The sequence below is a fragment of the Dermacentor albipictus genome, chromosome 3 (genome assembly GCF_038994185.2).
Source record: "Dermacentor albipictus isolate Rhodes 1998 colony chromosome 3, USDA_Dalb.pri_finalv2, whole genome shotgun sequence".
In the NCBI taxonomy this organism is placed as follows: Eukaryota; Metazoa; Arthropoda; class Arachnida; order Ixodida; family Ixodidae; genus Dermacentor; species Dermacentor albipictus.
Window position 1 is genome coordinate 41,565,616 of NC_091823.1, and position 17,084 is coordinate 41,582,699.

The following is a 17,084-nucleotide window of genomic DNA, read 5'->3' on the forward strand; positions in this document are numbered from 1 at the left end:
CACAATTAATAAATTGTAACATCTGTCTTTACAGTAATTAAGTAGTTAACTAGCCCACTTTTTATTCTTTGAATGTGTGTTTGGTTTCTAGTGCAAGAAATGTCCACCTGGCTGACTAATCCATCTCAATGATTTAAATTACGTTATCTGCAACAGGCGATAGTGAAAAAAAAAATCTCGGAAAATTCATGGCATGTCGCCGCTAAAACTTTGAAATCAGAAGTTTCGCCTCTATTTTTGAAGGAGAACCTCTGAAACAATTAGTGTGCACAGTATGCGGAAACTTTGTGTTTAAACAAAATGTCTGCGACAGGGAAACCATGGCAGAAGACTTAATTGTCAGCTGGGCTCGAAGCTCATTCTACTATTGGTTTACATCAAGCGTTCAACCCCTGTTTTTAAGGTGAGATGTAAATAAATGGAATGCACCTAATGGCGCAAACGGTAAAAAATTGAAATTTTTATCCTGTCACTGAGCACACAACCTTAATCCCAGCTGTTCATCATAGCCCGCCCTTTTGCGTTCCAACACAAGGTGGCGGCGCAAACAGACGTGCCACCGTCCTGTATCGAGAAAAGTTGTATCCAGGCACCCTAGTAACAGTCGCACAGCAAGGTTACCTTCGCTGCAGTGCGCACATGTCGGACATTGTTCATCGTCGCTGCCTGTCAGTGAAGGAGAGGCGTCGCACTAAAGGGTTGGAAAAATAGACCTCCTCGCTCAGGTTTTCCTCTCGCCACTGCAGGTGCTAAAAAGGCGCTGACCGCGGAGCCTGGCTTTTCTGCTCGCGTGCTTCAATATGTTCGTCACGGGCGCACTGCTGTTCCTCTCGGCTGTGCTACTGGCTGTGCTTCTCATGTGAGTTCAGGGAGAGCTGGCGGGTGTGCTTAAAATGCAGGAACGGTTGGATGTCGCGCGGGCTAGAATTAAAATTTAGGCGCCGTATTCAGTGTTTATTATTGTTAAGCGAAACAGCGCATGCGAGTATGCAGTACTATCGTGCTCTGAGTACGAGTGCAACACGGGATCTCGCTGAAGGAGGGGCTCCGAGACGGCGTTGCGGCATCAGAGAAGCGTTACAGCACAAACGTGAGAACGAGCTAAGCAATGGAATGATTTTGGAAAGTTGGCTCATCTTGAAGGTAAATTTCAGGCCGCATCAAGGCAGATGGTTCTTCTCCTTTTTCGACAGATTATAATTGGCTGGTGCTTCTTGAAATAACGTTCAATTGGCAGTAAGCGCTAGTTGAAATTGGTTGGCGCCGGACATTGCAATATTTCAGACTGTCGACAATTCGTTTCTGTTTCTGATAACCTAAATTGTCGGGAGGAAACGTAACCGGGTAATCGGACAGACTATTGAAGCGGAACTGATGGCGAAGCTTTCGAAAATTTATGTCGGAGCCACCAATCGTGCTATCAGAAAAATAGCGTTGGAGAGAAAATTTCGAAAAAGATGAAACTTTAATACCTGGCGCATGTGTGGAAGAACATCCATATAATAACGCATCTTGATGTCAATAAACGTTTAGCTGAAAGTCAGTGCTACGTGGTCCCCACCTCTCTCTCTCTCTCTCTCTCTCTCATTATTCTTTAGTATATGCTACGCATAGGAAATTGAAGCAAGATGCTGAGCTGAGACGGACGGAAGCGTTTGCTCAGAAAGCAATATTTCGGTACACAGGCGCACGCAATACGTACCTTTATGCGCAGCATATATATGCGGATCAACAAGATAAACTTTAATTCTACTTCAACCTATCGTATATGTAATCCAAGCTACCTTTGTAATGAAAAAAATTCTGTCAATTATACAAAAGTAAGAATGCTTAGAAAATAAAATAGGCAATTGCCACGACTAACGAGAAAAAGAGGCATATTTAAAAAGAAGTCTCAAGAAATGCATCTGCAAGTAATATTAGCAATATTTCAGTAACGACCATCGTGCAATAAAGGAAACGATACCCACATGTAAGAAACACTTTAACAGAACTAAGTAGAAATCATTGCCTATATATATATATAACATTTGTTTATGCCTAAGTTTGAAACATTTGCAGCCTGAAAAACTCGTAGCTTTATCTACAAGGCTAGGCACCTAAATGTATTCCCTATACTATCGTCAATAGGTATCGGTAACGCGTAACATTCTTTTATTTTGTGTGTGGTGCTGGTATTGAGCACATTAAGAATGGAGTATAAAGTATTCCTTATTATTATTTTGCTTATTATTATGTGGTTCGCTCTATGTATCGAGTTTTGAAGACTAGTGGACACCTGCTGTCTCATATTGATTTCCCGATCTCTTGTAGTATCCTTTTGAAAGCCCTCTAGCAAATCCAAGACAAATTCCCTGTGGTTTTTCTCCACTGATGTTCGTGTAATTATCGATGACTTCAAGAAGAAGATCTGTATTTAAGTTGTCGTTCTCTCTATGTCTAGATGGCGCCGTTGGCATTTCTCTTACTTCGAGAGAATTGGCATCCCAGGACCAAAGCCTAACCTAATCTGGGGAAATATCCGGGAGTACCACTCAGTGGTATGATCAACGTCTATTTCGACTGTGTTCATTCAATGATTCTATTTAGGCCCACATTTAAGCCGTTTTACTAGGAACTTGATGCGACGGTTTCTGTGTATTACGATTGAAACTGTTATCAGGTCTAAATTGTGTGCAAGAGGTTTATCATTGAGGTTCAACACCTTGTCCATTTCAAAGAAGCAGCAAGAAAATTAACAAGTCCGTCAGAGGCATGTTACAGGCGTTCCCCTATTTTTGCAATCCTCAGTGACTACCGGACCACCCTGTACATAGGAAGGAATTGCATTGAATTGAATTAGCACAGAAACAAAGTAACGACTGATGTTTGACAAAGCATGAAAAAAAAAAGACTTGTCACGGATTTGTTTTCGTCCTATTGCAGAGTATAAACGAGTGTATTAGCACGACGTGGTACATTGTAGCAACATTGATGAAGAATTCATCAAGCAATAACGTCAAGAAGTAGTACTAGAATAAGTAACATGTATCGGAGGAACGTGCAGGCTGGTACTACGAGTGAGGCATGTTTTTAAATACATTTGATAGCAAAACTTTCGTTTATTGATCTGATGCCTTCGCTAATATTATTTTCCCCGGTTCGGCCCAAGAATAGTAAACACTATCCGCGGGCGACTTCTAGTCGATGGCCAGAGTTTGCGAAGTTGCTGCGACAGTTTCTGTGCATTACGATTCAAGTTGTTATCAGCTCGAAACGATGTCCAAGAGGCTTATCATCGATGTATAAGAGTATTTAAAAGAAGCATCAAGAACATGAACAAGTGCGTTAGAGAGACGTCACAGGCACTCGCCCCCCACCCTCCTCCCAACCTTTTTTTTTTACACTCAGTGACTACCGCACCAGAGGCCGTATAAGCGATATCTTTTTTTTACCTGAAGTCGTAAAAGGTGTTGAGAATGCTACGAACGTTAACGAGTTGTCAACCAAATTTTTTAGAGCGTATGCGTTGTTTCTTCAGGAGCTGTCTCATGTATTATTTGACCTACATTCCAACAGGAGATATACAAGGTGATGGGAAAATGGCTTGACCAGTACGGCGACATATATGGGTAAGTTTTTCTTGAAGATATTCTCCACCAAGTAACTGTTCTCAGACTACACTCGAGGCAGCTTTCGTAGGTTGCGCAAATGACGTAGCACTTCCAGGCAGCTTGGTACAAATGCAATTTCACGACGCAGGTTCTACAACGGCGACGTTCCTGTTGTCGTGACCAGGGACATAAACTTCGTAGAGCACGTCTTCGTTCGCAACTTTAATAACTTCGTTGATCGGGGCGTGAGTATTCTGTAATGACGCTTTTCTTAATGTCTGGCTGCGGCTGCAATGTTGTCGAGGTGCCATGACGGTGAATACTCATTATATTTCATGTTGCAGTTTAACATGAGAGGAGTGGCACAAACGTGAATGGTGTGGAAGTATTTTGAAAGCGAGATTTTATTCACTTTGAAGCAAACTCTAGATATAGAGTACTAACTCTTTCGTTGTTGTTCTTGTTCGTTCTTTGTTTATGTATCAGCTTGGTTTTCTTTGTGTAGCAAATTGTTTAGTTGTATTGTAAGTTGTGCAGTCGCGTTGAATATGAGCTGCAATACGGTGGCCGTGAGTGAAGGGGCCCAAAGACTAAAGCAAGTTGGTGGGCTTTAATAATTGGGATTTGTAGTAACACAATGCAGGCAGCTCGAATGGACGGGGGCAGAGAAAAAATTGACTCACACATTTACAGTACTCAGTATGTGTCCATTTGTTCTCTGGCCTCGTCTAGTGTCGCTACACTGTGTTATCACCAGCCACGAGAATGCTCGCTAGTACCCACATACGAAACATTGGAGATCTGAGCACCATTACGATTACTGGTAATAGTGAAATAATTTATTTGTATGTCAGTGCCTCAGTGTAGTCCGGGGATGCCTTCAATCTCGGGCGCCGTGTTGCAGCTAATATTGCACGAGACGGTGCATTGAGCTTATGTCGTATAAAGTCTACGAGTGCTCATGTTGACTGCAGTACGTTAACTTGCATCGATTGATATTGGAACGGGACACTAGCGTCTGGTAAATTTTTCTGACGTTCCTCTTTTGGTTTCCCTTGATTGTTTGAAGACATTGCACGGGGTGTAAAATTATTGCATTCATGTGGCATGCTTTAATGAATTTTTGTATGTGGGAAGGACGAACTGGCGTGACATCAAATTAAAATTTTGGAAACATGTTATTGAGCTTCAGTACTGGCAATTGAAAGAGAATTGAGAAGTTGGCCCTTCCCATAAGCAACGTTCGCGGCATGGGTGAGTGACATAACTGTTTAAATTTCGAGCGAGGGGACTCCATTTGTACGATAAAAAGCTGCAACAACGGCTGGAGTTACTGTTAGCTTCTGGTTCCTGATTGGTCATGAACCGGCATGTTCTCACTTCTTTAAACGGTCTCTTCCCTTTAAAATGATATGCAATAACAGTATCTGTAAGTTATCTTTTGCAGTAACAGAGACAGGAAGGCACAGTTACAAAAAGTTACTTAACGGGTACCGAAAGGAGAGAAGCGCAGTCGATGACGGCAGTGAACTAGATGGTCTGACCAAATTAGCAGATGTGCTGGCATAAGATGGGGGCCAACTGGCGCAAGGCAGGTTTAATTGGACATAGGTGCATGCGTGTTCGTCCTGCAGTGGACAAAGATATGCTGATAATGATGATGACTATCACGACGACGATGATCATAATGAAGGTGATGATAATGATGATGGAATGGCTAGGAAGGCTACTTCTACTCTGCCTAGGGTGCTTCCGGACTGCTATTTAAAAAAGCTGAAGATCTGTAATCAGCCATAATGGAACAGCGGCGAGTAGCAGTCATAGATGTTGCCCTGGTTGTGTAATTCGTACAAATAAAAGGTTACTTTCGACACTTACATAGCTGTAACGAACGCTCTCGTTTTTCCAGATCACAATGGCTACCGATCAAAATCACCCTGTGTTGAAGAAGTCCATCTTCCACGCCTGCGGCCTCCTGTGGAAAAGTATCCGGTCATGTGTTTCGCAGAGCTTCAGTGACAGCAAGCTGAAACAGGTGCCCCGTCAAGTTTTTCTGTAAACGTATTCGCTAGGTATACTGAGGTGTTTTCACAGTCAGATACGTTACGTTGTGTAACTCAGTTACACTGTCACAGTCATATACAACAGCAAGACTTCTGTGCTATCTCTTGTCACTTAAAGTTTCTTGTAAATTTCATGAAACTTTCATACCTCTGTGTCTGTGGCATTGCGTTGCTGCACGCGAGGTCGCGGGTTCAATACAGGCTGCGGCGGCTATATTGAGGTGGGGGCGGAATGCAAAAAACACACTTGCACCGTGCATTGGATGCAGGTTAAGGAACTCCGGGTGGCATGCCTCATAATCAGATCGTCGTTTTGCACGTAATATCCTAGAAAATTAAAATTTTATGAGATGAAGGCTGACTCCTTTGAGAATCTTTGAATTTTGCTCTTGTCCGAATGCGGCCGCCACAGCCAGGATCGAAGGCGCGGTAGGGATCGAAACTGCGACGTCGAACTGAGCAGTGCCATGCCATAGGCACTGAGTTAGTGAGGCTAGTTGTTCATAACATTAATATTATAGGTCAAGTGGATAGGAATTCTAATCTACCTGCAAAACGTTTGTTGGTACTCATCTCGCACGAACGTTACATGTGCCTCTGATAGATAAATTTCTCTAGAATTGGCACTGTTTCAAGATGAGCGGAAGGTAGTCTCGGGAAGTTTGTCCAACTTCGATTTAACTCAATTACGGATGTTCTTACTCACGATGTGAGGAATGACTTGATGAGTGGACGATGAACCCAAGCAGTTAGCGTGCTACTGACCTATTTCTCAGCGGCCTAAGCGTGAATGCTAGATTATGGGAGGCATCGTTCACGCATTATGACAATCATATAGGGTAATCATTACTTTCATTAATAACGCACGTGGCTGTGTGTCACTGATGATGAATGCTTGACCTGCACCTCACCAAAGGTGTGCGTTAAGAGCGTGGGCTGAGTGAAATATGTATAGAGCTTGGTAAACTTAATCCATGGAAATATCAAAAGGGGGGACTCTATAATGCAAACATTAGAAAACTATGAACCTACTAGAATGTACGTGTAGGGGAGTACAGGGTACAGCTTTGTAGTTAGCATATCATAAGAAGCCAGGAAACAATGACACCAAATAAAATATGAAACGCAGCATGGCCGCGTTGCTTTGAAAGCCTGTGACGCGTGGTGCCATGTCCTAGGATTCATAGTCTCTGAAAATGGTGTGCTATCTAATCGGTTTAACACCGCCAGAAGAACGTCGCGTTCGATCTCATTGAGATTGCAAAAACGCAACACGTCCTCGATCATCTCTTCACATTTGCAAGGGTCACAAATCAGTGTGTCAGATATTACAATAAGGAATGTGTAGGCTTTCGTAAAAGCCACCTGTAAGTACAGGCGGCACAGTAAAGCCGCATCATGGCGGGAGAAGTGCGATGGAATCTGCAGCTTCAATGTAGGATCCAGCCAGTGGATACGGCAGTTGGAGAAAATCGGGGTGTTCTACAAAGTTTCAGTCTTGGTTTGAGCAAGTAAACAAAAAGCTATCCCAGCGTCTGTACCTGATAATGGTATAGGAAGTGTCAGAGTTTCCTTATGGACGGAACGGGCGGCATCATTAGCAAGGTCATTTCCGACAACGCCACAGTGCCCCGGAAGCCATTGGAAGATGATGTCAAGTCCGTATATGAGGGCTTGATGAAGAACCTCTCTGGGCTCAAACACCGGTTCTTCTTGGGTCTTGCATCGTAAGGTGGACTACAGACTCTGAAGGGCTACCTTGGAGTCCCAAAAACGACCCACTTCCAAGGTTTGTCTTGTGTGATGTAATCAAAAACGGCACGTGGAGCGGAAAGTTTTGTTGCCGTAGAGGTCGTTATATGGGACGCCTTGAACGCAATTGTGACTTGTAACCCCGGGATGACCGCAACGCTTGTGAGCTGGTGGCTGTGAGATATTCATCGATGCGAATGTGCGTTATTTGTTCATATGCCTCGTTGAGTAATGATGAGTAATAACAGTGTGAACTGACGTAGAGCCACTGTTGAATGACGGGCCTTATTCGTGATTCCCAGAATCGTGAGGCGTACTTGTGTCGTAGGCACCAGAGGGGAAACAGTGGTCTTGCGGCTGGTCTAAAGCCCGACGGAAGGTAGCCTTGGTGTGTCGCAACATGTTTGGAATATATGTCTTGTGGTCTCTACGCTAGCAAAGCAGCCATGTAGTGACTGGGTACGTGACACAGATGTCGAATGTGTGCTCCTCGGTTGTCAGGCATTATATACGCTCAACCGAGTAGTGTCTGGCCATCATGATTGTTGCGTGAGTCGAGACGCATCGTGGTAGTCCAAGACATGTCCGTAAAACATGGCAATGCAAACTTTTGGGGGTATAAATGTTTGTTTTACATTGGTTCGCCAAAACCGACAAGCTGTACCATAAAAAGCCCTGAAACAGTGCTCTGTACAGCTGCAGCGTGGACCGTACCAATGTGCTCCAGGTTTTTTCGCACAGGAACCTCATTATATGCACAATATAAATTGGTCTGCGCTTCAGGTAGATGCAGTGGGTGCTCCATAAATAGTCCCAGGTAATAATCACACCTGATAAGCGGTGAGTCTTCTGGTATTTGATAGCCTTGACATTGAGAGAAACAGGGCAGGGTGCCATGGGTTTACGCGTAAACGCGATTAGCGGACATTTTTAAACAACCTTGCTTTTTTCAACATCCTGATACCTATGTGCTGCGACCAGTCTGGGCGACAAGGGAGGTGGAGTAGCAGTGCAGGAGACGGACGTGGTAGAGGCACCAGCTTTAACGAACTTCCAAGTCGATATCGCCTCTTTATGGTGGTTTTGGCAGCCTCCAGATGAGAAGAATGGCCTCTCGCCATTTGTTTTAGGACAGCCAGCTCATTTTTAATGTTTGGGCAGTCCTTTGACGAAGCTTCACGAGACCCATGACAATTCGAACACTTGAGAACAGTCGCCCTGCTATCATCCGCGGAGTGGGTTTCAACGCAGCGAGAACACACTCCTGTATTCTTTCATGACCCCTCTTCATGCAGCTGAGCCATTGTAGTGGATTCAGTGTGAAAGGTCGTACAGGATGGCGCAAAAATAGCACACCCTTACATATGAAGGTAGATAGTCCCCCTTGAATACTATCTTCAGACAACGTGAGTTGTTCAGACGGGTAACACTCGCGATGACAACAGCTTCATTGGCTGCTACTACAAGAACTTCTAATTCAGAACTGGGAATGGTGTCATCTACATCGTAGATGACACGGGCGATGACATCAGGACCAAGCGGGATGTGGGAACGGACCTTCATTCCATCAAGGTTGGTGACGTAGCGCCGGGTATTCAGCGCGGCCGCGTGCGTGACATCAACCGCCCAGTACGCTCTTACGTGTATTCACTCCGATGTCAGTAATCTTATTTGGCACCAATCCTTCCAGCACCGCCGAAATAGTTTGCCTGTTGAGGCGTTTCGTGTACCCGTCGGGCACAGCAGGAACGAAAAGTATCGTGTTGCTCAAAGGGCTCCGTTGTGGTATTTCATTCAATGTGCACAAGGAAGAAGAGGCCCTGGTGTTGCGGCACTTCGCCTTACGGCTCACATGTTCTAACTCGACGTCGAAGGGATCCTCGCCGCTCAGAGAGTAAATACGGGTGTCGTAGCTGTCAGAGTCTATATCAGGACCAGTATGCTTTGCTTTCTTGACGCTGCCACCGGTGACGATGCCGAGTCTGGTAGACGTCCGAGGTGGTCCACGACCATCGCCGATGGACAAAGAAGCTACTCCTCAGAGGTACACGTATATTTTCGCAAAAATGGGAAGAGAAATTCAAACTTTCCGCCGAGCAGACACTTCGTTATCGTTCTCTCTACGATGACGCGCTAACTCATGCTGTTTAGCTGGTCATGGTCGACCGCTTCTTTGTACATTGGGCACGCGACATTGCGGCTTTCATTTCTTTTTTCGAGGCACAATTAAGAACGCTACAATGTAGCCGCGCAAACGCGCCATTTCATGGACTTTCGGAAGAGCAAGCGTAAAAGCATGCACTTGGAAAGAAATTTATATTACATCAATATTTACAATAATCTTATACCAAGTTTTACATGAATAAACTTAGCAAACAAGTGGACTAATTACACTGCAAGAAGTATTCTGAGTAATTTAGGACGACTACGAGCTATACGCCGTTGGTCTTAATCACTTACGGGTTATCGCCTTCAATTTCTGTTATGTTTATTGCGAAGCCAAAACAAGTGCCCTTTTCTAGATAAGTAGTGAATGCACCATATATAGAGCAAACGTTCTAAACTCTAGATGATGCCACACATTGAAGAAGATGCAAGCATATTCATCAAGTCTCTTGAGCAGTACGCTGACACTGGAGAAGAGGTGCAGATGCTTCGCAAATTTGAGGAACTCTCCATGGACTACGTAGCCCGAGGATCGTTCGGCATCGACGAACGCTTTCAAGGGAAGCCTGACCATCCCCTTATGGTTATCGCCAAGGCTGGCCTCCGGGGTCTCATGAAGGGACCTTTTCATATGATCGCACGTGAGTTCATACTTTGTCCAAGACAAATATTTACTCTTTTTCAATTCATTGTGTCTCACCAAGGTGCTGTGTAGTCTTATGCAGTGCTCTGTATTGCGCTATTCTTTCTTGACAATGTTACGTCAATTGAACTGCACATTTGCACTTCTGAAGAAACTCCGTATCACATATTTATCAGTCAAGCAACAGTGTGCAGTAGAAAGATCTCAAGATAAAAAATCATCCGGTTGACCTTCGACGAAAAGGACCATATCGCAGGGGTGAGTCTAAATGGTCGCGAGGGGACAAGGCGCCCAAAATTTCTTCCAGACCCTAACATCGCCCGCTCATAACGCCATAAAGTGACAGCAATTAGGTGCCTGAAGAGTCATGCTCAGCGATTCCCCACCCCTTCAACAAAAGATCTCTCTCTCATGTATCGCATCCCTTTCCCCCTCCTCCGGTACAGGGTAGCCAAGCGGAGATAATCTCTGATTAATAGCCCGTCCTTCCTTTGCCTTTCTCTGTCTGTGGCACTGTACCTGCAATATCATGCCGCAGACACAGAGCTTGCCTCAAGGCTGATAAGTTAATTATTGCGCAGCAGGTATGTCAAAAAAATGTTTACTAAATACTTTCTCTGAATGAGCTGAACCGTTGTGAACATTCATTCGAGCGCAGCTTTTCATAAATGTTTTCTCTCTAGAGAGCACGACCTCATTCGGGGCGCTCATGAAGCCGCTGTACTGGCTTTCGCTTGTCCTAGGAGAATTTTCATTGGAAGGCCTGAATGAACCGGCAGCCAAGGTGATTCAGCTGAGAAAGAGTGATCCCTCGGTGAGTGAAAAGTTTGCGCCATTCGCGTATTAGGAATTGCTTCTTGAACCAGAATTTGAAATTAAAGTGGTATGCCTCATTAGTAGAATGAGTCCGACAGCATGTTGTTTGTAGTCGTCTTGAGTTACGCAACCTAGTTTTTTCAAGTGCTTTTACTTAGCTTACTAGTCCCATTTATCTCTGCAAAAGATTAAACATAAATTTTTTTGGCACAAGTCGTATTTTACAAGTTCTAGAGCGTGCTCAAAAAACCCAATAAGCTGACTTTCATGACGTCGTCTCTCACGCGGCTGCATTTTCCGGGGCTCTGAAAAAAGCCCACGAGATATGACAATTAGTAATCTCACTGCACGCTTGTGCATCTCGGTAGCAGTGCTCTCTATCGTATTTCAAAGGAACGATGGCCACATGCCCATCAAAAGGCTACTAGTGTGTTTGCGTCAAAGAATTTCCTACAATAAGTGCTAGAGGAAACACTGGCGGCGTGATCATGAAGCCATCATGGGAATGGTGGTTAGCGCATGGATTTCTACATATAATCATCCTGCTTGTGGCTTCGTTTATTAGGCTTTATGTACCTTCATTGAAATAAAGTTCAAAGCAATTTATACTTTTCTTAAAATGCAGAAGGCAACAAGACTCTGCGAGCAAGAATAACCGCTTCTAATTGCAGTGGTTCTGCTTGTCCATGCATACAGTTTCTCACTATAACACCTAGAGGGAAATTTGGCGCCACTGTGTATGGGAGTTTCTTAAGGGGCGCTGTGCCGTCATGGGAATGACGGCATATGTGTCTGCGAGGCTTGTGTTGGCTGGTGTTGTAAAAGGCTTCGTCTAAAACATGGATATGGCTACACAAATAACGCGTTCTTAAAGTAAAATCTTCATAAAATGTTTCCATTCGTGGATATTACATCTTGACTCACCTAAAATGGAGGACCAAGCGAAGAAAAGCAAGAACAGACGACAAAATGTTTCAAAGCGAGCGCGAATCTCTTCCTCTGTCCTCCATCTTTAATGACCCGTTTACACTTCTTACGTATTATATAATTGTACATGCAATAACAAGTTCTCCTAGTTAAACAAAACATTTTTTGTATAACAATAAAGGTAAAACAGCTTTTTTACGTGGTGTTTGAGTAGAAAATGGATCATTGTGGCAGACAGAACGCGGCTTGCCTGGCTCTCCGAGAACGATACCAATCCGAAGTCACAATATACCGGTATTCCCATGCATGCCACTGCGCAGCAGCGCCAGATTTCCCTCTAAGTAATATAGTGAGAAACTCTGTGTCCATGGGTCCGTTCCGTAATTGTTTCAATGTCGGAATTTTTGCTAGAGGCCTTTTTTTCGAATCCTACTGTCAAACAGTCTGTATAATGTGAATAATGCGTGAGCCTTCCTTGGCTACATCACGCAGCTTCCGAGGGCTATCTATCCATTATAAAGGAGATTTTTTGAGGTTCGTAACGACAGCCTGTTCTAGGATGCACCGAGCACAGTCCTCCTAGCTCGAGCCTCTGTCGCGCGCTTGATGCTACCGATGCTGCTGACTCTGCGCTCACGTTTGTTATCTTCCTTACAATGGCTCCCCGGGAAAATAAAGGCGCCATCCTGGCGACTTAGCGTTCTGGAAGGACCGTAGAATGGTGATATGGCTTGAGACGCTGAACGTGAGCGACTTCGCGGTTATGACGTCGCATGTCGGACAGCGGCATTAGCGGCTCAACCAGGTAATTAGCGGGTGACGTTCTCTCGAGAACGCGCTATGGCCCGTCGTACTTCGGAAGGAGTTTAGAAGCGAGCCCAGGCGTGCGGTGCGGTCCTAACAACCAGACGAGGACGCCGGCGGGAAAAGTGGGAGTCGAGTTCTGGTTGTCGTGAACGGCTTTTCGACGGTTCTGGTCGGCCGAGGTGAATCGGTGGGCCAGCTGGCGACACACTTCGCCATGCCTGGCGGCTTCCGAGATCGGCAGCCATTTGGATGTGTCCAGCCGGTAGGGAAGAAAGGTGTCGATTGTGTGCGCAGGATGACGGCCGTAAAGAAAGTAAAAGGACGAGAATCCGGTAGTGGCCTGAGTCGTGGTTTTGTAGGCGTAGGTGACAAACGGGAGAAGTAGGCCCCAATTAGAGTGATCAGGTGAGACATACATGGTGAGCATGTCACCAAGATTTCGATTGAATCGTTCCGTGGTACCGTTATTCTGTGGGTGATAAGCAGTGCATTTACCATGAACAATAGGGCATTCACCAAACAGTTGTTCGATGACTTCAGATAAGAAGGCGTGGCCTCTGTCGCTGAAAAGTTCACGGGGACCTCCATGACGAAGGATAAAACGGTGCAGTATGAGATCGGCGACCTCCTGAGCTGTAGCATTTGGTAGAGCAGCAGTCTCCGCATAACGTGTTAAGTGGTCTACCGCAACGATTATCTACATTTTGCCGCTAGGAGTCTACGGAAGTGACCCGTAGAGATAGATGCCCACGTGATCAAAGGGTCGGGATCAAAGGGCCGAAGGGTCGCGATCAAAGGGCCGGTAGAGTTGTGCGGTGGCGCTTTGAGGCGTCGGCACTCATGACAAGAGCGGACGACGTTTAGAACGTAATTGTACATGCCCCGAAGTAATAGCGGTGTAGGAAGTCTTTTGTAGGTCTTGAAGACTCCCGCGTGTACCCCACTGAGGGTCGACGTGGAACGAGGAGCAGAGCTCTGATCGCATAATTCTAGGAATGACGAGTAATCAGGTGCGTCCTCTGAGGCATAGTTGTGTGGATACAGTAACTGGTAATTTAGCGGTAATTTACCAGTAATTGTGACATTTAGCGATTCGAGAATCGCTAAATGAGGAACTTGGCACCGAAGCATTTGTGACGCTGGAGCTTTCGACGTATCCGACGGAAGTTCGAGCATAGATGCAGTCCAGGGATCATTACGCTGTACAGCAGCGATAGTGTCCAAGTCCAGACAGGACAACTTGCACTCGCAAGAGGAGTCGTGACGGACTTTCGGGGGAAGCGGTGATCGCGATAGCGCGTCAGCGTCGGAGTGCTTTCGCCCGGAACGGTAAACCACGCGGATGTCATATTCTTAAATTCGCAATGCCCAGAGATCAAGGCGGTCAGATGGGTCATTTAGAGTCGACAGCCAACACGGCGCGTGGTCGTGGGTTACTACGTCAAAAGATCGGCCGTATAGATATGGGCGAAACTTGCCAAGCGCCCACAGAATGGCCAAACACTCCTTTTCAGTTACTCTGTAATTGGTCTCCGCCTTGGTTAATGCGCCACCCGTGTAGGCGACGACGTATTCTGTGTGGCCAGGTTGACGCTGTGCCAACACAGCGCCAAGGTCTCTACAGTTTGGATAGGTACGGATTTCGGTTGGCGCTTGAGGGTCAAAATGGTGAAGAATGGGTGGTGTCATGAGAAGACGGCTCAAGGTTGTGAAGGCGACGTCACACTCCTGAGACCATCATGAGAGACCTCTAGCGCCACCAAGTAGCTGCGTAAGAGGCGATATAGTTGACGCAAAGTTTCGGACAACTCGTCCGAAGTAAGAGCAGAGGCGGATGAAATTGCGTAGCTGTTTCATAGTGGTAGGTTTTGGGAACGCAGTAGCAGCACGTAGCTTCACAGAATCAGGGCGAATGCCCTCCTTTGATACGACATGGCCTAAAATTGTGAGCTGACGAACAGCAAATCGACACTTCTTCAGGTTAAGTTGCAATGCGGCGTTGGTCAAGCAAGTGAGTACGTGTTGGAGGCGGAGCAGGTGCGTTGTGAAACCAGGGGCGAACAGCACGTCAGGCCGAACAATATCCATCATTCTTTGGAGCGTAGCAGGTGCGTTGCAAAGTCCGAAAGGCATGACGGTGAATTTATACAAGCCACATTTTTCTAATGCCACTTCCCTACAACACGAGAATAACATCCTTACCATTTCTGGACTCACTAAATACAACGAAGGTATTTTTTTCTACAGATTTGTGAATAATGAGCTACCATCAATCCCGTTTTCACCATCTAACCTGATGATTCATAGTACCACCAGATTTGCGTTGAATAAAAATTTTTTCACCAAGAATCCGCAATAACTATGGTAAACAGACTGTAGAATTCACTTCCACATCAATATAGAACACAGTACTTTGTCGAAAATGATCAATATGCGTAGCGGAAAGGACAAAGTTTAGGTAAATACATGTGCTAACCATAATTCCCGTGCTAGCTGAACCACCCTACTTGAAGCTCCATTAAATATTTGCGCCACAGTTCGCTCTATAGTTAATCGCATGAAACTCCATAGTTTCGGTCTGTGTTCAGCGCTGGCTTGTCATTTAGTCCGTAGCGGATTTAGAGTTTCATAAACAAGATGGGGACGTACACTGGACACTGTTCGAAGTAGTTTTCTTATTGTTTCATATTTCGCGGGCCATATTCCGCACTCAAGGAAAAGACCGACGTAAACAACAACAACAACAACACCAACACCACCACCACCACCACCAACAACAACAACAACAACAACAACAACAACAACTTTAGTAGGTGTTTCTGAGTACACTTTACAACATATCAAATACTACCTATGCTCTAACACGCATATATAAAATATTGCACATATAAATGTAACTAAATAGCTAACTAATTGCGCTTGAACAAATAGGTTGAGTAACTCAAGATGACGACAGACAATATACTGTCGGCTTTTTTGTCAATACACGACACGGCCGGCATGTATTCATATTGCGTCCACCCCCACACGCATGTGACAAACGGACTGTTGAGACTAGCTGAATTCCTTGTTGGGCTCACAGTGGAACTAACACGAGGAAACCAGCGCAAAAATTCGGAGCGATAGAATGGAAGCGATAGGAGCGTCCCACAAGGCTGTTGTAATAGCGCCAAGGCGTGTCGCTTGCCTTTTTGCTTCCGAATTTTAGCGCTGTATTTCATCAACATTATGATATGACAGAGCGATGATGGCAACATTACTGGATATTAACAATAGCTTTTAGTGCGCTCGTCTTACTTCCACTCAAGAATGACCTTGTTAGTCTGCCTTAAATAATTACTTCCATTAATAACAGCGAAGCCCATGTCTTGTCCGGCGTTCACAAGCATTTCCTATGCTTCAACGTGTTGTTTTCACTGGCTTTACTGTACAATAAAATAACGAAATCATAGACGTTTCGCCACCTATGCTGGTGGCATTGTCAGTACACAAATGTCAACAAATGAGAAATACATCCTATTTATGTATGATACTGCAGTCACGGTTAGAATTGCATGAAGATTGATTGCGACGGATGAACCATGATTCCACAAATTTTCTTGGGCCCCATCGGTGTTCCCGTGCTAACGTGGTTACATTATCAAAATCGAACATGTGTCCCTTTTTTAAACAATTATCCACCAATTCCGTCTTGGCACGTGTGGCGTGGGTGGCTTCCGTAGCACCCCTTAAGTGTTTCTTTGAGTCGAGTGCGACGTCGCCGCCCCGTCTCGCCAATGCAGCTGGCACCAGAATCCAAGCAGTCGACCTTGTAGACGACACCACTTTGTTCGTCCGGATGTGTGCGGTCCTTTGGCTTCAGGATTTGCCATTGTGTACGAGTGTTTCGAATACAGTTCGAACACCCAAAGGCCGTAAAGCCCTGCGCACTGCGTCTGATACACCTCGGACTTACGGAATGCACACAAAGGAAGCCGGCCTTTCGGCCTTGCTCTCACGGAGTCTCTGCATGCGGCGTCGCGTGTCATTGCCAAAGCGTTCAGGGTAACTCCGTTTATGCAAAAGAGCGGCAACATTTGTTAATTCTTGCTCCCTCGAAGTTTGCGTTGACGAGAGTGCATCGCAACGGGACAGGAGCGTAAGTACCACGGCATGTTTGTGTTCTCCAGGTTGCTGAGAGTCAAAACTTCGCACACTCCCGCTATCGCAAGATTTGCGATATACGGCTGCCTCCGCTGAACCTCCTGCGCTCCGTCGCACCAGCACATCTAGAAAGGCTAGGCAGCCACTATTCTCTGTCTCGCATGTAAATTGAAT

The 17,084-nt window shown here is 45.4% G+C and overlaps 1 protein-coding gene across 1 annotated transcript in view; it reads left to right on the forward strand.

The window, feature by feature from the left end:
* Positions 1-791: 791 nt before the first annotated feature.
* Positions 792-17,084, forward strand: part of LOC139057842 (cytochrome P450 3A14-like) — a 30,204-nt gene continuing 13,911 nt past the window's right edge. The window contains exons 1-7 of the mRNA XM_070536587.1: positions 792-859; positions 2,444-2,540; positions 3,559-3,611; positions 3,742-3,838; positions 5,503-5,628; positions 9,978-10,215; positions 10,901-11,031. Of these exons, the coding sequence (XP_070392688.1) occupies positions 801-859; positions 2,444-2,540; positions 3,559-3,611; positions 3,742-3,838; positions 5,503-5,628; positions 9,978-10,215; positions 10,901-11,031 (801 nt within the window). The 5' untranslated portion in view covers positions 792-800. The remainder of the gene's footprint in view (positions 860-2,443; positions 2,541-3,558; positions 3,612-3,741; positions 3,839-5,502; positions 5,629-9,977; positions 10,216-10,900; positions 11,032-17,084) is intronic.